Genomic DNA, 22,095 nt, shown 5'->3' with positions numbered 1-22,095 from the left:
ATTTGTAAAATTATTTATACCTCAATGTTGCTATACAAAATATTGTTTGCGATTTTTTTGTTTTCAACCTTTTTTGTTTGTAATTTATTGTGATTAGATTATGGTTCTTTCTAAGTGAGTTTTTGACACTACTGGGTAAACGGTGAAGGAAAACAGCTTGAGGAAACCTGGACTTAATTCTCGAGTGCTGCGTCTGAACCTCAAAACGCACGGCCCTACCACTTTCTAAACGTTTTGCTAGAATGAAGAATGGTTGGAAAAGATAAACCGGGAGACCATTTATTGGGTAACCAGAAGCTCTCTTTGATCAGCTGTCCCCTGGCTGTCAGATTTTCTAGCTTAGAACTGCTTTTGCTGACGGCCAGAATTGCTCTTTCAAAAATGAGCAAAAGTGTATTTTCACACAGAGAAGGCGAAAAAGGGCTGATTTTCAACACTCCGAACTAAATGAGCGAATGCTCATGCTATCACCACTTATCAAATAATTTTAGTAGAACAGCGAAAGAATGCTCTTTGATTACATTTAATTGAGAATGAATGGTAGCAAAAGTAATTTATTTCAAGTAGACTGAAAATCAGCACTTTTTGAAGGTCCCGTTTACAAAAGACGCCAAAAATATAAAAGTCATCAAATATAAAATTACACAAAATCTCTCTTATTATCCGATCTTTTAATGAAGTTTAGCACTATTTAAACCAGTGATTAAAAACGAATCATAATGTAAAGCAACTAAATAAACAAACTTAATTCGATAATCATTAAGAACTCTTTACAAACATACTACTGGCTGGGTATAATCGTAGGCTGTATATAAAAAGTGCCGCTAAACCATCCTTGTAAGTTGTGTTTGAGAATGTTGGGTATTGTCGTTTTAGGGCACACGACACGATTGCGATTTGGTTATGGAATAGAATAACTTAGCTCTCAATATTGGCTTATGATTAAATATTTTATGAATCCGTTGTACCTACATTGATACCTTCCTCGTAGTCTGACACGACTTCGTTGCGGTTTTCATTAATGTTATACTATCCATGCTGAAAACCGCATCAAATTCGGTTCAGGCAAACGTGAGATAATAGCGCAAATACATAAATACAAGTAAACTGAGAACTTCCTTTTTTTGAAGTCGACTGAAAGAAAGACATCCAATATTTCTTTCATTGGGAGATCTGTGATTTTACAGTTTTGGGTTCATCAATAGTAGGTACCTACGACGGCTACTACATATTTATATGTGCCTATGTTCTAATTACCCATCAGAGATCTCGTGAAAAATGTATCTTTATTTATTCACAGGTTTTGACATACATTTTCTTGGCAGATTACGTTATATTCGATGCCAAGAAGGCTAAAATTTATACTGTATGAGTATGATTGGTACGAATGACAAAAAGAAAAGAATTAAAATTAGTATACAGTATTTCTTTATAAAAGGCTATATACGTCAGTTTATCACTAGAAGTAACTTCTTGAGATTAGCTCTTTCAAAACTATTATTCAACTTTAATACGGCTACCCATTTACAGATGGGAAATCCAAATCGTGTCGTCCCCGTCCCGTGCCCTCTAAACCCCGCATAGCTCATATTATTGATGAGTCTAGGGCAGCATACACGGAATATCTTACCCGACTACAAAAAAACGCCCAGTTATGTATTATCAATGTCCGTCGTTTTGTGAGCCCGTATCTCAAAAACGGAATCTTTGTTTTTTTATATTTTTTTGTATATTTTAGTTGATAATAATCAGATCTTTTGTCAGGGAATGTATTTTTGTGGCTTTGTAAGAGTTTAAGGATATAATTCATCATTTTTTAAATGGTGTGTTTGTAAGGGTGAGGTAGGCAGAGGTATTTGTATTTACGTAAATACCTACAATAATAGATTAAAAGGGTACCATATCTCATTTGTCGTTGGGTAAAATGGTAATTGAGTGTGTACCAATGCTATTTTTGTGAAAAATATTAGCACAGATTACTATAACAGTTACTACAATATTAGTTTCAGAATTGCTTCCAGGTCAAAAGGATAAGTCCAGAGATAACATAAACGTCTATTTTTTTCCTGAAACTACTGATTGTTTTGAAAATTGTACCTGAAAGTTCATAATAAACAATTGTTTAAAAAAAACTCGCGTTTATGTTGGGCCTTGTAATGAAAACCTCGTAAGTATTTACACTTAGGTAGGTACTATTTAACTTTCCAGGTTAAAGATAGGATGTGTCGCGACATTTTCTTTAAAAAACTCAATAAAAAAGAAATTGTATTTCAGAGATTTTTACTCTAAGACGAAGAATGTAAATATTAATATATTTTTTTGCGCTTAAATATTGCCTCTGTCTGCATATTTTTTTATAAGTACTTAGGTAAATAAATAATTACATAGGTCATAAGACCTACCTTTATAAAAAGGTCGCCGTCGACGCTGGATGCAGGTCGCCTCCAACAGGTATCTGTGGAGATCTAAGGGGGAGGCCTATGTTCAGCAGCGGACGTACTATGGCAGAGATGATGATAATGATGATGATTAAATAAATTATAAATGATTGTGTAACTGTTTTTTTATTCGCAATACTTAAACCGAAGAAAGGGGAAGCACCGAAACATGTTACACTCAACTCTTTGAAGTCGGCTAAAAAAATAAATAGTCAAATACTTTTTAAACATTATGGCAAGCTTTTAATATGCAATAATTAGTGAAAACACCGCTGTAAGTAAGTATAGTTGACACGAAAACCATGTCTGCCAAAAAATGCGAACTTCTTGCGTTTCACAAGAAAAATGTATGAAACGAGTTCCGACTTACAGTGCACTGTTTTTGGGAGATTTACGAACGTGTGGAGGCGGTAATTTTTACTTCCTTAATTTAATACAATAAGAAAATAACTCTATGTACCTGTATAACAGACCAAAACTGCTGCAACTATGTATTAAAATATCATCTTCATCTTTCGAGCCTTTTCCCAACTATGTTGGGGTCGGCTTCCAGTCTAACCGGATGCAGCTGTGTACCAGTGTTTTACAAGGAGCGACTGCCTATCTGATCTCCTCAACCCTGTTACCCGGGCAACCCAATATCCCTTAGACTGGCGTCAGACTTACTGGCTTCTGACTACCCGTAACGACTGCCAAGGACCGTTTAACGTGCTCTATGTTTTAATTTGCAAAAATAGTCTAAAAACTGAAACTGGCTACTTTTTACTTAGTTTTGGAAACTAGTTCTCCCGGGACGTGGGTGAAACCTTAAGGAACAAGAAGTCTGAATCCGATACTACTGAAGCGATTTGAAAAATTCTTTCAATCGGTCTGGGTACGGGAAGTGAAGGTAACCTTGGGACATAGTTAGGTAGTAGGTTTAAATAATACCTTCGACTTTTTCTGTCGGTAATCTCATATCAGCCATAAAAAAATATTATCTACACTCCAAAAATCTTCACAGCTCCAAAACGCCAAAATATTTGCTTCACAACAAAAAGCAAACTGCACCAAATAATGCTTGGAAAAACGCTTAAACGTTACTCCGAACAAGAAAACCAAGTTCATTACTTAACAATTACTTCGCAAACTACCAAATTATATTGAACTATACCACCTTTAGTTTACATACAAATTTCAACCTTAAACCTTAGAAAATAAGGTAGATATTAACTGTTGTGTGGAGGTCAAGCAATCTTGGTACTTGTTCAGGGCCAAAATATGGTTTTTTGTTCCAAAATTACTTGTGAAGGTGGAGTCAAGCAGGCCACTCCCAAATAATGATATAGTACTAATTTGTGGGTTTACTCGTACAAATGGGGTGGGTATTAAAGTTATTTTGTATGTGAAATGTTGAGTTGAAGATGTGAAGGTCTGGTTTTGGATGGGTGACCCGTTTCTAGGGTGAGGTAAATCATAGGAGGCGTTTTGCGGATTCTTCTATACTAATATTATAAAGAGGAATACTTTGTTTGTTTGGTTGTAATGGATAAACTCAAAAACTACTGGACTGATTTTAAATATTCTTTCACCATTAGAAAGCTATATTATCTGCGAGTAACATAGGCTATATTTTATCCCGGTGCGGGCAGTAAGTAGCTCCCACGGGACGCGGGTGAAACCGCGGAAAAACGGCTAGTATAAGATAAACGTCCGTTTTTCTTTTGATACTATGATGATTGAAAGTGAAAATTAATAGAAACAATTGTTTCAGTGAACTTGGACCGTCTTTAACCGACTTCTTACATGTTTATTCTAAGGGGCAGAAAAAAAATGTTTGTCAGTCTTGTCTATGAGCTCTGGACATCTTATAAGAAGCGAATAAAGATGAAACAAAATGCGAGATGTTTTGTGGAAGTCCCCGCATCCTGAGGGAACTTTTTCCTAGCACCGAAAAAAGTATAAGTAGTCTATTAGTATACCTATGCAATAAAGAGGAAACATTTTTTATTTGTACCCTAAAGGCTCCGAACTTACAGAACCGATTTGAAAAATTCTTTCACTGTTAGAAAGCTACACTCTCCCCGAGTAACATGGGGTATTTTCCAAGGGTCGCTGGTAAAACCGCAGGCTAACGGCTAGTTTCGTGCAGGAGTAATAAAATAGATACAATAGTTATTTACACACTATCGATAATGTAGCGATATATGAGGTTGTATACATATAAACCGATCCTTTTTCCGACGTTTTTACCAGATTGCACCTACTATGGACACCGAATGGACTGTCTCCGTGAAATGCAGGGTTTTATAACGACCCTAGCTTGGTCCTGTTATAACTACCCGTAACGACTGTTAAAGATTTTCAAATGAGAACCGGGTGGGTCCCAGTCGCGGCGGCAGGGAAGTTGAGGGAGATAGTCAAGCGCTTTCTTGTAAGTCTAACAAGGCGTTCGGGTTCCTTGACAAATCAAAACCAAGCAAGCAACTATTGGTCTTGATTATAGGTGATTTAATTTTTTAAGCCTTTATTGTCCAAAGCTGGGCAAAGGCCTCCCCATTACGTCTCCACACCTCTCGATACTTAGAGCGCTCTCACCAGTCAGGGTTGTAGTCGTCCAAATCGTCACGCCACCTCTTCCGAGGTCTACCCGTCTGCAGTGGTGATTATAGGTACATATTTTGAACATAATAGGCGATTTCTACTGAAAGCGAGTAAGAGGAGAAAGAAGGGAGGAGCTAGTAACGTTCCTCGTCCCTCCAACATCCGCATTTTGGTGTCGCTAGTTTCTTAGGAGATTTCGTTCTACATGACCTTGTCTTTACCAATTGTAATTACTAATATTGCAAATGCGGAAGTAACTTTTTCTGACAGTTTGTTCTACTGAACTGGGCCCCGATTCTCCTAAGTTAATAATGTCAAAATCGAGTAGAAATCTAATCGCAATATGATCGCAATAGCAGTTTTAACCATATCGGGCATTCTGCTACTAATAAAAGACCAATCGTATTCGATTGACATTTGATTGGTGTGCGATTGGTCTGCTATTTTGGTGATTTTGGTCCATACGGTAGTTTGCTGTACAATCATTTTGCAATCGTAAATCATTTGCAGACAAAATGATTCATTATTGAATGACAGAAAAGGATAAAAACGTCTATTTCAAAGAAAAAATAGCGGAATGCCACATACGCTTCAATCGTAATCGAGTCGGGATCGGATCTCAGTCGAATCGAGTCGAACGTCAATCGAAGGTCACTTAAGTAAAATTAGGAGAATCGGGCCCCTGAGTTGATTAAAAGTAAGAAATAATCAAGAGCCACAGAGAGGTTTTTCTATAAAAGATTACTTTTTATCCGGGTGCGGGAAAGGGCACCAGCGGGGCGCGGGTAGAATTAGTTTCAATTCGTCCAGGAATAGGCGAAAAATAAACAACAGTAATTTGTGTAAAAGCATACTTTATTCTTAATGTTACTCAACTTTCTTTACATTATTTCACAGCTTTGGTCTATATAGAGCGCGTTAAAATATAACATTTCTCTCCGCCATTAATATCCAAAATACGACCGAAAACAAATAATTACAAAAATAACACAAAAAAAACTAAATACGCGCTCTTTCTTCCTTACAGCTACGTTCCCACATTCCTTATTTATCTTAATTTCTAGAGTAAATAAAAGATTTTTTTTCATCAAATCTAAAAAAAATGTTATAAAAAAAATCTAGCGATCTTCCTACTGTGCGTTCGAAAATTCAATATATTGTACTCATAAAGAAAATTCTAGAAAAAAATGCAGATACAAAAATTCGGAAAATATTTCAACGAGCACCAAAATTATTAAAATTAAAAAAAGTCAAAAGTCATGTTTGCCCACTTCCCATAACTTTAACTTATAAAACTATATAATTTCTTAAAAAAATGACTATTGATCACCCTATTTTTAACAATCAAAAAACGAAAAAAATACAAAAATTAAAAAAACAAGACTTTGGCAAGATTTTTTTCTTTACAAACTTCAAAATTTTTGTTGTGACCAATTTTTTTTCTTTCTAACCTACCATTTTTACATTTTTTATTAATTGCCACGTAAATTCGATAAATTATCACTTTTAAAAAATATCTCCTTTTACATTATAATTTCTTTTAGAAGTTTTAGCAAGCATAATTTTCATTTTTGACCAATAGTTTTTTAAATATAAAAAGTTGTTATATTACGAATGACATTTTGCACTTTTCTATTGAGATAGTCACTAGAATTAACTTTAATTTTATTTTAATAAACCAATAAAAATAAATGTAATAGTCGTAGTACATTTTTTAAATATCTTCGTCAATTTTATATTAAAACCATTTACTAAAATTAAGTTTTAGGAATTTTCACACGATATATTTATATAGCAGAAATGTTGAATTAAATGTCATAAATATTTGATCGAATCGCAGTGTTTAGGCGCATCCACACATGCCGCCGGGTTTCAGACCGCCTTGCCGCTGAATGCAGGCCGCCGGCTTTACCGGCGGTTGCCGGCAAATTACCACTCCGTATCGAAGCCGCAAGCAAACTGCCGCCGGCAACCAAAAGCCGCGCGTGCCGCGGCTGAGATGCGGCAAATGCCGGCGGCATGTGTGGATGCGTCATTTTCAATGCATTTGATGAAGTTGTCAAATCAAAAGTACGATAAACCAAGATATTTAAAAAGTCTAATACTATCTAAAATCACCAGAATATTAAAAACACATTTATAATACAAAATGTCATTCCCAATATGAACTACGTACGATTAGAAAAACGGAACGTAATGGAATTCTAGTTGCACCACAGTCGCGCTACAGTCGCCCCACTGTTGTCCGACTATCCAAAGCTGTTACATAGTTGTTGTCGCTTACGATGTTTTAATTACTAAATATGAATAATAGTTATTTTCAATACCCTATTTATATTAAAATTAGGTTTTTTGAACATCATGGATTGTCTGAAGACATGAATAAGAAGAGAGTGGATGTTAGTATGACGACTGACAGAGATAAATGGAAGCGGAAAACATATTGCGCCGAACACAAATAACGGCAAAATATTTTCTAAAAATTAAGTTTTTGAGAATAAAACCCATATTAAAAAGTTTTTTAAGCCACAAAAAGTCGACTAAGTATACGTTGTTCTGTTTCTTTGTCTTGATCTTAACTAACATAATGAAAGAAAACAAGGAAAATAAATAGATTATTGAAAATAACCGTAAAACTATATTGTTACAGTTTAATGGTAACTGTTGACTCTAAGTTTAGTTAGTTTGACTATTAGTTTAACTAGTCTAGTTGGTAACGAAACTGACTACATAACTTGTACGTAAATTCAACGTTAGTTGAATACATTTAAAATGACAAAATACTAAAATATTTTTTTCAAAGTTGATTATGTACTTTTTAACCGACTTCTCGAAAAGGGGGAGGTTCTCCATTCGTCGGTACCTTTTATCTTTTCAGTAATTATTTTGACTAACATACAATATTGGCACAAAAACATTTTTTTTCATTTATTTATCGTAAAGATCGATTTTCTTTTATATTAAAATTTATATTTATTTTTTATAAAAAGATATTAAAATTAAAATGTTTTTTTTGGCTATCCTTTTTGTACACTTCCGAATAAAAAAGACAGCATCTGTAATTAATATTTTTTGATTGTCAGTTCTATTTTAATCGCCCTAAACAAAGTAACTTACTTTTATAACAAGTTATAAGTATCAAAACATCGTAAGCGACAACAAAAAAAATAATAAAATGTATACAAAAGAGCATTAAAATGGCAAAGACATGTACGATACTGGTAACTATCTGTCATTAATTAAAAACTATTCATTGTTTTACAAAATAATATCAAAAAAAAACTTTTCGGACGAAAAAAGTGACCTATTAACCAAAAAAAAAACAATCAAAAAGTCATAAGATATAAAAACCAAATAAAATAATAGCACTGGCAACATTTTTGATAGAAAAAATAATGTTTAACAACATTGGGCCCAATTTTTTTTGCCAGATTTTTTTTTTCAAATTTTTCGTGAAATTTTAGCAAAAAAAAGATACAAAAAAAAAATACAATCTTAGGTCACTTTTATCCAAACAGTCGTTTATATTAAAAATTATGCGAAAAAATAACTTGGATTGCGTATTACAAGTAAACGGGTCCTGCCTATCTACTTATTGGCAAAAATTTTCGACAATCCTAAGAAATTTTTCACATTAAAAATCACATAAAACATATTTTATATATATTATAATATTTTTTTTATAATATAACAAACAAAGAAACTAAAATACTAAACAAAACAACGGTGAAAATAATCAGATTTAGATTTAAATTATAAATAAAATATTAAAAAGATAAGTTTTTGACTAAACGAGACGATTTTTTTCTTAATTTTAAGAATGGCAACAACACAGTATCTATAGAAATAATTTATATTTTTTATAAATAAATATTAAAATACACCCTTCTATATTTTTTTAAATAAATATTTTTGCGAAAGTAAACTTTGACGAGAAGTGTGAATTAAAAGATCTTATCGAAACAAAAATATATTTTTACACATAAGAAGGGCTCATGCAATTCAATAAACAAATAATTTTAATATAATAGTATATGTAATGTTTGAATCTCTCCCGAGCCTTTTCCCAACTATGTTGTGGTCGGCTTCCAGTCTAACCGGATGCAGCTGAGTACCAGTGTGCCACAAGGAGCGACTGCCTATCTGACCTCCTCAACCCAGTTACCCGGACAACCCAATACGCCTTGGTTAGACTGGTGTCAGACTTACTGGCTTCTGACTACCCGTAACGACTGCCAAGGATGTTCAATGACAGCCGGGACCTTTAAATTGCTTTGAAAGACTTTTACAGACATTACACAAACTAAAATATATATTTTTTTGCAAAATAAAACATTCCAATAAATATGATTTTTAAAATAAATAAATAAATTGATATTTTTTAAATACTTATATAAAAAAGCGACACAATTATCCATTTTTTCCCGACGATTTGTACAATTTTTGCTTTTATTTATATTTATATTATATAATAGTAATTATTATAAAGATATTAATTTACATTACTATGTTATTATTGGTTTTAATATAAGACGGATTTTAATGTTTTTTTATTTGTATTTTAGAACCCCAGTGAAGGAATTTTCTTTAATTAGAGTCTAATTTTAGCTGAAGATTTTATTTGTTTGAACGAGCACATCTCAGGTATTACTGGTAGGTTTTGAAAATAATTTGAGTTTTAAACGTCCGGAAAGGATATACAAAAATATAGACAATTAACAATATTATAGACAAAAACATTTTTCTTCTTCAAGGGGTACTAAAATACAAAAAAAAAATAGATTATTCCAAAAAACCCGTCCTATACTAAACTCAAAATTATATCACAAGTAGCATAGTAATCTAACGGTTGGTCCCTCGAAAAATGACTAAATAATAAAAAAATAATATTTAAAAAATAAATAAAAAACATAGTTATATTTTTTTTTGACAAGGGACCGCACGCTTATTAATAATAAAAAATATATTATTATCGTAACCATTATTAATAATTATTAAAAAAATAATAAAAATAACCATCTAGAGATTACCTATAGTGTTGTCAAGAGAATTATATTTTTACAATAAACCTTTTTTTTATATTTAAATGTTTTTTTGCGAAACTTTGGAATGTCTCATCACTGGAGAATTCTTGGGATGTCCTGGAAAAATAAAAAATACACTTATTTATTTACAAAAAAAAATAAAGGATTATTTGGCCTGCCCACATCCGATAATTCGGTGAACGATTTTTTATAGGAGAAAATTAGAATACACTGATAGTAATAGTGCAACGTACAACGTCCTACAAAGCCAGTCGAAAGATTGTAGTCAAAACGTTCTACAAAAGAATCGACCCGATTATATCGGCTAGTAATAAAAGCTCCGACAAAAAAATAAGAATTGTCCTTACTCAAAATACTAAAGCTACTGACTAAAATACTGACTTTCCGACTACTTTTTTCCGAATAAAAATCACGAAACGACCGAATGAGATACTAAAGTCTTCGAAAAATAAACATCACTGTTTGTTGCTATAATACTTTTCTACCAGTATAAATTACGTTCTACTGAAAACTATGCTTTGTAATTTTTAATCTTTACTTGCCTACTATTAATTCATAAATTACCTTTCATATTTCATAGACATGGTGCCATTTTAACTATAACATTATACTGAAAATATTAATCTCAGTGGTTAAACAATACTTTAAAAAAATATAAAAATGTACTTGTAATAATAACTTTTATACCTACATATATCGTGAATTTTACTTACCACGGGTATGCTTCGATATCGGTACTTATTTAGTAAGAATTAAAGTAGTTTTTACGCTTTAATCTAAAACCAAGTAGATTTTGGTTACCTAGAATACTTTTAACCGACTTCCCAAAAAGGAGGAGGTTCTCAGTTCGGCCGGTAGGTATGTTTTTTTTTTGTATGTGTACTACTTTGTATGTACATCGATTACGCCGAGGTTTATTGACCGATTTGTGTGATTATTTTTTTGTTCGACGCGGAATAGCTGCCAGTTGGTCCCATAGTCAGGTCATATCAGGTCAGGATCTGATGATGGAAACCCTGAGAAATCAAGGGCAACCTTCGAAAGTTGTAGGCATTTGATCAACACCGAACTTTTATTTCGATGATTCTTCTTCACCGGTATCGATGATCCAGCTCCCTCGTCTTCCTCCTCCGATACAGAACGGTACATGGGTACCTCATCCATATTTCGTAACAATACTAAGTTTCCTTAACTCGCACTGCGCTCGGATCTTTCGAACTCTCACACGAAAACAGCCGAATGCGACCCGAACCCGATCGCGTGTGCCGAACTGTTGAGGTATTATTGTTGAGAGTGAAAAATATGATTATTTTGTCAAAACCTTTGTTTTCGGTAACTTAGTAATTTTGTCGGAAGTTCAGTATTCTAGTCGGAACTTTAGTTTTATTACTCGACGATCGATTTTTAGGAGAAATAGTTATTTGAACCTGCTCATATTCGTAGTTAAATTTGATATTTTTTGTCGTTTATGTTTTGGATTTTTTGTCGGTAATTCATTATAACGCTGGTTAATAAGAATATTAGTCGGCCACAGATCGCTGGAGATTAATTTGTTTGTCGGAACCATTATTATTATCCGATTATATCTATACTACAAAAAATATGACGTGGACGGCAAGCCTTGTAACCCCATTTCGAATTTACATGTAATTTTGTAACAGCTTGTATTTCATAAAAGCTGAAACTTTTACCAACTTAACTGAAATTTTACTTTTTTCCAACTTTTCTTTAGTACAATGACTGACGGTGGATTTGAAAGGTATAAAAAAACCTTGTTATTTTCATTTTATCTTATCTTAAGGACTGTTAGCCCGATTTTTAAAAAAATATTAGTGTTAGACCACCATTCGTAGCTTTTAAAAAGTTTTATACGGTGAAACCGTGGTAAACATCTACCGTCTTACCACAAAAACTTTTAAACGTCACTTGTCTAAAAAAATGACAAATTATGACGTTGACTTATGGTTCATTTTGCTGCCAATTTTTTTAGACAAGTGTAAAATAGGTATTTATGTTTTTGTAGTAATGCCATTAGTATTTGTTTTTACATACCTCATATCTATGCAGTATGGGACTACTATTGTAGTGCGGCGTCTCACTGTAGAAAAATGGCCGCTTCATTGTATTTTGCCCTGAAAATAAAGAAAAAAACATTTTTTTAGCGTTTAAAACTCAAAAAAATCTTTCTGAAAAACTGGAATTTTGACATTCATAAAAAATAAGGAAAGAAACTTGAATGGACAAATAATTGAGAAGGTATTAAGTTGCCCGGGTAACTGGGTTGAGGAGGTCAGATAGGCAGTCGCTCCTTGTAGGACACTGGTACTCAGCTGCATCCGGTTAGACTGGAAGCCGACCCCAACGTAGTTGGGAAAAAGGCTCGGAAGAAGAGTACATAAGGGATACTACTCAGCATGGTATAGTTACCGGCACGGATAATGAGCTCTCGGCGGAAGAGTGGGGATCGCTTTGCGCACTGTATACATAAGGCAATCCAAACTAATATTATAAATGCGAAAGTAACTCTGTCTGTCTGTCTGTCTTTTCTTCACGCCTAAACTACTGAACCGATTTGTGTGAAATTTGGTACAGACATAGTTTGAAACTTGAGAAAGGACATAGGATAGTTTTTATTACAAAAAAAAAAAAATTCCGGACATATAGCGCCATCTATTGGTCAAATCAAAAATCTGCTGGTAGTCACTATTCCACGCGAACGAAGTTGCAGGCAAAAGCTAGTAAACCAATAAATCACTTCTGCGCAGGTGAAGGTCAGGGCTCAATATCCGTGCCGATAACTACATCAGTTAACTATAAGGCTAGGCGGTTGGTACTTACAGAGTTGCGTATGGGCAGCGAGTGCGTTCTGCTTGGCGATGAGAAGTTCTGGTCCGGGTCGGGATAGCTGCTCGTAGTAACCCGCTGTAGATAAAGATAGTAATATTAATATATATAAATATATACTTTTATACTAATATGTATAAAAAACGTAGAAGAAAAATACCAACTCCAAAAAATCTACTTATTTTGTAGCGTTTAGCTGAACTGAATTTGATGCGGTTTTTACCATATAATTGATTAATTCTAGGTACATTATCCGACTACAAAATCTCGGAAAACTCAGTAGGTACAGATTTCAAAATTATTTAATTACTGGCTATATTTTATCCGGGTATGGGATAATTTTACCCATACATGGATAAAACTGCACGAAACAGCTAATAAGATACATTAATGCAGTTTGTTTTACAAAAATCCAAGCAATAGTTTTAACGCGACTGAGTTGCAATCCTAGAAACCGAAAAAAAAAATTGATGAATTGAAAACCTCTTCCTTTTTCAGTTGGTTAAAAATCCATAGTAAGATTACCCTACAAAAAGCTCTAATTTTAAGCCTATTCTAAATAACTACATTTAAATAGTTTACCTGTAACATTATTATGATTGTTTGACTGGTAGTACGGGCTGCCTTGCGGCTGCATCACGTTCTCACATCCTGGAAATACAAACATCGTATTTTAACAATATTAATATAACCGATGATGATGATGATGAATATAACCGCGATAAAATCCGTAAAAGTTGTTTAAATTTAATAGATGTTTAAAAACACTCAGTTTAAATTTTAAAGTCAAATCTTTAATCTTTACGTCAAAAATTTAAATCTTTCTTCATATGGAGGCAAGAAACTAAAATGTGGTATTTCAGTTTATATGAATTGATACACACAATAGTCGTAGATCATGTTGAATTGTAAATAGGGCTGCCATCTCGAATTTCGCCAAATCCGGACAAACATTTAAAAAACCCGGACATTTGGCGTTAATCGCATTTTTCCCTGGGACGAGTTCGTCAATTTTTTTAAACATAACAAGACCAGAAGTATTAATCCATTTACTATTACCATATACTAAAATTCAATGAGGTGCTTCCTTACATGAAAAGTGTCCGGGTTTTCCCCGGTCATTTCTTGAAAACCCGCCCGGACGGTCCCGGACGGCCTCTAAACTAGGACAAATCCGGAGAAACCCGGACAGATGATAGCCCTAATTGCAAACAAAAAAAAATTGTGAATAAAATTATAATTAAAACTCACCGGTAGGAGTATCAGGCTCCTGTTTGACCTGATGCTGTATTTGTTCGAGCAAGCGCTGTTGTTCGATCAGTCGCCGGCTGTTGTACATGTCCGCGTCTGCAAATCGCATTGGAAACTGTTTAGCATAAGTTTATAGTGTCAAAATTATAGGTTAGCGGCTAGTTTCACTGATTACAACTAGTGTCAGTTAGTTATCTGATAGTTAAGTTAGTGTACCAATCTTTTTTCTATTTTGCCTAAATGAACGTTATTTTATGTTTATTATTTATTTAGTTAATGCTATCTATTTGATAAAGATTTCTACCAAATATTGCTATACAAGTATTTTGTGAAACCAAAAGTTGTATCATCTGTCAGATACCTGAGTACCTGATGAGCTATCATTTTATCACTAACCTTTGAAATTGCTCATAAGTTTTGTTAATGGTTAACACTGGCGCCCATAGTCAGTTCTTAAAACAATTGTTTACTTTGAAAACTCATAGTAAACAATTGTTTTAAAAAAAACTGAAGTTTATGTTTTCGATGGACTTTGGCTTAATATTATCTACACTGATATTATAAAAACGTAAACTTTTATTTTTGTCACTTTCTAAGGGGTAATCTCTGTATCTAGTCAATCGATTTAGAAAATTCATGACGAAGATAGAATATACATTTCCTGAGGGAAATACTACCTGCACCAGAATAGCCCATATCATACCAAGTTTCATAAAAATCTATTCTCATCATTTTAACCGACTTCAAAAAAAGGAGGAGGTTCCCAATTCGCCTGTTTTGCCTTCATAATATTAAGTACTAGCTTCCGCCCGCGGCTTCGCCCGCGTAGAGTTCTGTTGTATCGCGAAGAGAATTCTTCATATGTCCGGGATAAAAACTATCCTATGTTCTTTCTCAAGGTCAACTCTATCTCTGTATCAAATTTTATTCAAATCAGTATTGAGCCCTGACCTTCACCTGCTCAAAAGTGATTTATTGGTTTATTGCCTTAAGTGTACAGTGCGCAAAACGATCCCCACTCTTCCGCCGAGAGCTCATTATCCGTGCCGATAACTATACAGTGGTTTAGACGTGAAAGCGTAACAGACAGAGTAGGGATTTTATAGAGGAAAAAAAACCTATATATCTTGGAACGTCTACAAAAGTCAACAAAGATTGTTATTACTAAATACAGTCATTATTTTTCCTAAAACATGTATCCACGATCCGCGTCCCGAGTCAAAACATTCAAGTTTACGACTTAGAACTTATAAATATTATAGTAAATGTGGAGTAGGTTTTACTATAATAGTAATAGTAGAAAATATTACAAACATTACTTTTTTCTAGTGTAAACAACTATGTCATCGGGAGTAGTATTTTAAACTATGTTTTTCTAGTGGTTTTGCCTGCGTCTCGACGTAAATTGTTGACTTACGTAGATAGAAAGTAGCCTATTCTAATATTATGAGCTGTATTACTGATAAGTTTCATCAAAATCTATTTAGTAGTTTTTGCGTGAAAATGAAACAAATATACATGCATTCTTACTAACTTTCACTCTTTTGATATTAGTATACCGTTACGGGAAAATTTGATCCGATTTAGATGAAATTTTGTAATAAGTCCAAACACAGCTATGATACGACGTTCCATCATGAAGTTCCAGTTCATATCTTCCGGCTCCGTCATCAGATCAGTTCGACAGTACCATATTATTGTATTGTCATCAGAACTACATACAGCTGACAATTTTCATGACGCTACGATCCTTGGAAGATGGTTAAATTAGTTACCTTAAGATTCCATTACTTACATATGTTAACCTAACTTAACTAGAGATAAAAAAATCTTGATAGCACTATTTTATAAAAACCGAATAAAAATATACTACTGCTTAAAATAACTTACAAGTAATTAAAAAATAATAAAGTAAGTAGAAAAATATTTGATTATGTAATTATTTATTTTATTGTATTTTCAGTATTTTAGAGTGAGTTTTTATATAAAAAGTAATATCAAGATTTTTTTATCTTGAGTGCCTACTCAAATAGAGTAGTTATAGTTACAGGTTGACCAAAAAAAAGTGTAAAAAAAGGTTTTTAGACTTACCTAATTGTTCCTTATTCCTTTCATAACTCGAAATAAACTTATCATCTTCAACATTAATATCAATTTCCTGCTTTATATGGTTTTCATTAAAAAAGTTTTGGTTCTCATTAATTCTGTGTTGTTCTTGCAACATTTGCAAATTATGTTGCTGGTTCCTCAAAAGCTCAACGCTGTCTGGATAATTTTGAAACGGGTAATCCGGACGAAAGGACTTGTCAAAATTTGAATACATATCATTGACTTTCTGGTAATTTTCGACCGGTTTCGGGAAATTTTCTAATAGAGGTTTCTCATAACCGTTTAGAGATTTCCTTTCTAGAGCATATTTCTCAGCTTCTTTATTATACTCTTCATTTGTTTGTGGTAAATAATCATCTTGTTTGTTTGTGTAATCTTTCGCTTCGTATTTTTTGTCGAATTCCGGGTCTTTCTGATAGTTGGGATATTCTAAATTTTCAGGGTATTTGTCTGAAACTTCGCTGTAACTGTTATTAGGTTGAGAGTCATCATCTTCTGATTGAACGGGGTCGGTTTGCATGAAGGCGTCCTGTTTTTTTGGTTTCATACCCAAATGGGCGTGGTTTTGTATTTGGGGTGATAAATTCATGCTGTTTATTGCTGGGTAGCGGTAGGCTAGCTGAAAAGAAGAAAATAAAAGATTTAAAAAAATGTGCCTCAAACTTTTTTTTTAACGACGTCAAAAATCATCAAATGACCCCTCCCGCTGTCGGTTAGCAGCAGTGAGGGAGTGTCAGACTCTTACTGACTAAAAACCGTCGTGTTCCCTCGTAGGCCTTTTATGTAACAGGGCCGCGGTAACTCTTGAAAAATCCCGCAGCCCATGTGTCTCTAACCTCTAATATCGTTTCTATGTGCCGAGAAATTACGTCAATAATAAATTTATTTTTAAATGGTCTAAAAATAACTTTAAGTTAAACATCAAGATAGGCATAATGACACCGCGTTTTCAGACATTATTTTATCTATATTAAGGCCCAAGTTCACCGTCAACATAAACGTCAGTTTTCTTAAAATAACTGAATTATTCAGTTGTTTTGGTGAAAAACTGACGCTTATCTTGAAGGTGAAAATTGGCCTTCGTTTGCTATAGTTTCAGCTAGATTTTGCAGATTTTGCTAATTGTGCTATTTGACGGCAGTTGTTGTTACAATTCCACGGTCGTTAGCCGTTTTGAGAGATTCTGACACTAGGTATGCTAAAAATTATATTATAGGGTAGGTAAATACTTCTACTTTTTATTCTCATTGCGAACTGGAAGAGATTTCATAAGAAATAAGCTGTGCCTTTAATTGATTGCTCTATATTTTTTCTCATATATGTTGCTGTGTACATAAACTATGAAATAAATCAATACTCACGCTATTATCCTGTGGGTCACAAGCCATATGTGTCTCGTTGGCTGTAAGAGCACTGTGTGTGTGTTGTACCAGGTTTAAAGACCACTTGTCTGGTTTCTCACTGAAATATTCAAAAATAAATATTATAAGAACGATTCATCCTTTTAAAAACAAAAGGTGGAATTTCGAAATAGTATTTCCAAAAAAGCTGGTGGGGTATTGTATTAGTAACTAGCTTATCCCGCGTCCCGTGGCAACTACTGCCCGTACCGGGATGAAATATAGCCTATGTTACTCAGGAAGAGTGTAGATTTTTCAAATATGTTCAGTAGTAGCAGTAGATCCTTTAGGGTACAAAAAAATGAATGTTTCCTCTTTATTATATTTGTATTGATAGCACGTTAAATTGGTAGGTCCCTGCTTTCATTTGAACATCTTTGGCAGTCGTTACAGGTAGTTAGAAGCCAGTAAATCTGACAACCAGTCTTATGGGGTATCGGGTTGCCCAGGTAACTGGGTTGAGGAGGCCAGATAGGCAGTCGCTTCTTGTATTACATTAGTACTCAGCTACATTCGGTTATACTGGAAGCCGACCCCAACATAGTTGGGAAAAGGCTCGGGAGATGATGAGAATAATTGAACCACTTTGTAATATTGATAACATTTTTTCATGCCTAGTAACTGGGTCGACGAGGAAAATTGTCGTCACATGAACTATGGACATAGTGACTAACGACATACGTACAAAATTACTAATATAGCTTAGAGAGTGACCACTTCTACGCAATTGGTTAATGATTAAGAACTTTCCTTAAAGGTTTTCCTCAGTATGTGGTTTTTCTTGGCATGGAAATTATTGTGACATACCTGAAAACTTAGCTCAGGTGTTAGGGGAGCTAATTTATAGAGCTAAATGATTGATTGAGTCGATTAACTTTAGTTGTAGGCTGTACATGATTCTATAATTAATTATATCGGAATCAGTTCATTCGTTTTACAGTAAAAGCTTTGTGCAATAACTGTTACGTTACCGGTTACCGGTTCTTCTTCAACTTTTTGAGACCATGTCACTAGTGCATTGCGTTATTCATAAGAGCCTGAAAGGCCTATTTGAAAACAAAATTACCTGATTTCGACTTTCAGGTACCAAACCCTATTTCAAGGAATCCTTATTCAAAAAATGTTTTACATGACTCCCGATTTAACCGACTCCCTGTTTCAACGCATCCATAGTTGCTCTCCTTATTTCCTTTCCTGACGGACCGTACAGCTCCAAACTTAACACAGTAACTAACACACACTATTGAAGTTCAGTCCAGCCATTTTCCCGAAAAACAATTACCAAACCCTGTTTAAAAGCACTCCTTTTCAAAATTGACCCTTAGGGTCATTAGCCATCTTTTCAACCAATCCCCCTACTTCAACTCACCCATGAATATCCTCCTTCTTCCCCTCCCTGTACTTGACAGTGCGACTCTTCCTGATCACCATGACTGTACCATCAGGGTTCAGCTTGGGCAGATTCTGTGAAGGCACCGCATCCTTGCTTAACGTTTTCCATTGACCTGGGGAACGATGGGTGACCGTTAAATGTGGTGATATAGACTTGTAGTTCTTGTGTGAAGTGTGTTGATGATGGTGAAAATGTATGATTAAAAAAACATTAACGCATGCAAGAGATGTCAAACGTAGATTAGCAAAGTTAGATGTCAAGATTATATCTCTCACTTTTTTTTAGATTAATAGGGTAGGTTCGTTTTGTATAACATTAAAGAGCAAATAGCGAAACCAAATAAAGTGCATGAAAAATCTAAACTAACAAATTGAAAAGGCAGAAACTTTTGAACTTTTGATGAAAAATTTGACCAATCACAGTAACTACTCTATCGAACATTGCTTATTTAGCTAATTTGGCTCCATAACCCTTCTTGAAAATCGTTTAAAAACATTCAAAAGAAACTTTCTCAAAACAACATCAAAATTGGTCGTTAAACAATGAAGGACAAATCAATATGTAGTTTTCATATTCGTAAGAGGAAAAGAAGTTTAGTGAAAAAACTCTTGCTATCTCTGTCTTGCAATCCAATAAAGATGATGTCATAATTTTAATATGTGCATCCTTTTCCGTTTATTTTAGTTTTATACAACTTCGCACGCTAGGTTACGTAAATATATACTAATATAATACATTTGTTTGTACCTTTAAAGGATCTGAAACTACTGAATCGATTTGAAAAATTCTTTCACTGTTGGAAAGCTACACTCTTCCCGAGTAACATAGGCTATATTTTATCAGGATATGGGCAGTAGTTTCCATGGGACGTGAAAAAACTGCGATAAAACAGATGGTCTCATATAAACTAAATAAACCTACGGCCCAAGTTCACTTACAACATAAACGTCCGTTTTTCTTAAAACAACTGTTTACTATGAAAATTGAACGAGAAAATGAATAGTCATGAGTTGTTTTAAGAATATGGTTTAAGCTACGCAAATCTTCGAAATCCGATTATTTTGGTTTCCAAGCGAATCATAAATAAGTAAAGTTTTCGTATAAAATAACCTTCGTCTGTCTGTGATGCACGCCAAAACTGCAGAACTTTTGGCAAACATATAATCTACCAGCCTGAGAAGAGGTTCCCGCTAGGGCGCAGGAAGTACGTCCTTCAAAACGCGAGTGGAACCAGGGGTTAGAACTAGTGGGAATTGTTCAAAATGTATTATGCACGACAACCAACTTTGACTGTGACAACGATTGCAATTACAAAATGATAATAATAACCTTATATCCTTTACTTTAATAAAATAAAACAGCAGTTAATAACACTACTAACACATACAAACCAAATGAATCATTGATCAAAGTCCTACTGTCAATGTGTGTGTACGTATGCATGAGCCGATGTAGGAAACTGCTGCGCCGATTTAACTTAGGTTTTACCCACGCAGATAACGTTTTTGAGGATAATTCATGAATGTGAATTAAATGTTATGTTGTTGGAATAATTAGTATCGAGTTATTGTTTTGTATTGTTATTTTAATTTAACTTCTTGGTTCATTTTGAATATTTAGAAATAATTGTGTAGTTTTAAACTATATCCGTCTTACCACAAAAACTTTTAAACATCAGTTTAAGCCTTGTCTAAAAAAATGACAAATTATGACGTTGACATATGGTTCATTTTGCTGCCACAATTTTTTTAGATAAGTGTAAAACACGTGTTTATGATTTTGTAGTAAGGCCATATAAGATCAAAAATACTAAACTCAATGATACAACGACTGCAATATTTTTAGCGAACTTTCAGTATAGAAACTTTCAGAACGTTTACAAGAATGTATGTATATGGGTATGTTTGTAACTCTTTCACGCTTAAACAACTGGATGGATTATGATGCAATTTTCCAGGTTTCTGAAATGAATTTGATTTTTGGCTTTGACGCTGGTACACTATTTGCTCCAGAAGGATTCGACACTCCCTTAGACTAAACACATAATAGGGTCAATTCATCATCTCCCGAGGCTTTTCCCAACTATGTTGGGGTCGGCTTCCAGTCTAACCGGACGCAGCTGAGTACCAGTGTGCCACAAGGAGCGACTACCTATCTGACCTCCTCAACCCAGTTACCCGGGCAACCCGATACCCCTTGGTTAGACTGACATAATAGGGTCATTTGAGGATTACACTCCCAAAAAACCGGATATAAAGATTCAGTCCAATGGAAATTAACGCTGCATTTTTAGACAGACAGATAGAGCGAATGATAAGCTTATCTAGAATACTATTGTAAAAAATATATAAATTATGGATCGGATTTTCCTTATTTGGCGAACTTTAAACGACAATTCATCATCATACATTGATATTCATTTTGAAAAAACTGCGAGTTCAATTAACAGTATCTAAGAGTCCTGAAGGAACCACTAGCTGGGTATAAAATTCCAATTGACGGTGTTCAGGGTTCCAAATATATCCATATGAAACTTCATCTCAATTGATTTAGCCGTTCAGAAAACGTGATGTAACTTTAGAATAATCCTAGCTTCAATACGCCAAACAAAAATAGACTGTGGGATTGTTCGCGCGAGTTACCGCGGCGCTGGTACATAAAGGGCTTAAGAAGGATCATGATGGGTTTTAGTCAGTAAGAGTCTGACACTCCCTTACGCTGCACCCACAGCGGGAGGGGTCATCTGATGACTTCCTATCTCAAAAACGCTCACATTTGAAACTGGTTTGAACCAGAAAATTTTGCAATACTGATAAAAAATTACTCTTTTGAAGGAAAATAAGCATTCTAACTACCATCTAACTAGTTCCCGTTGTTACACTAACCATCCCCAACAGGCTATAAATAGATGAACCTATATGACGTACATAATGACGTCATATCCCAATCGACAGTCACGAGACATATCACACATCACCTGAACTGACCTCATAATCATCTACGAATCGATAAAACGTTTTTATATGGATATT

The 22,095-nt window shown here is 34.2% G+C and overlaps 1 protein-coding gene across 2 annotated transcripts in view; it reads right to left on the bottom strand.

Moving 5' to 3' along the window:
* Positions 1-5,858: 5,858 nt before the first annotated feature.
* The window catches only part of LOC110381915 (uncharacterized), a 44,262-nt gene continuing 28,025 nt past the window's right edge, over positions 5,859-22,095 (bottom strand). For both annotated transcript variants that reach the window (XM_064042613.1, XM_064042614.1), the window contains exons 2-9: positions 19,040-19,175; positions 17,632-17,731; positions 16,253-16,889; positions 14,162-14,257; positions 13,493-13,561; positions 12,905-12,988; positions 12,119-12,198; positions 5,859-10,162 (exon numbers count right to left, since the gene is read on the bottom strand). In XM_064042613.1, coding sequence (XP_063898683.1) covers positions 10,139-10,162; positions 12,119-12,198; positions 12,905-12,988; positions 13,493-13,561; positions 14,162-14,257; positions 16,253-16,889; positions 17,632-17,731; positions 19,040-19,175 — 1,226 coding nt within the window. In that variant the 3' untranslated portion in view covers positions 5,859-10,138. The remainder of the gene's footprint in view (positions 10,163-12,118; positions 12,199-12,904; positions 12,989-13,492; positions 13,562-14,161; positions 14,258-16,252; positions 16,890-17,631; positions 17,732-19,039; positions 19,176-22,095) is intronic.

The sequence above is a fragment of the Helicoverpa armigera genome, chromosome 29 (assembly GCF_030705265.1).
Source record: "Helicoverpa armigera isolate CAAS_96S chromosome 29, ASM3070526v1, whole genome shotgun sequence".
NCBI classification, from domain to species: domain Eukaryota; kingdom Metazoa; phylum Arthropoda; class Insecta; order Lepidoptera; family Noctuidae; genus Helicoverpa; species Helicoverpa armigera.
Note: the sequence above shows the minus strand (reverse complement) of the source record. Positions and strands in the feature narration are given on the sequence as shown.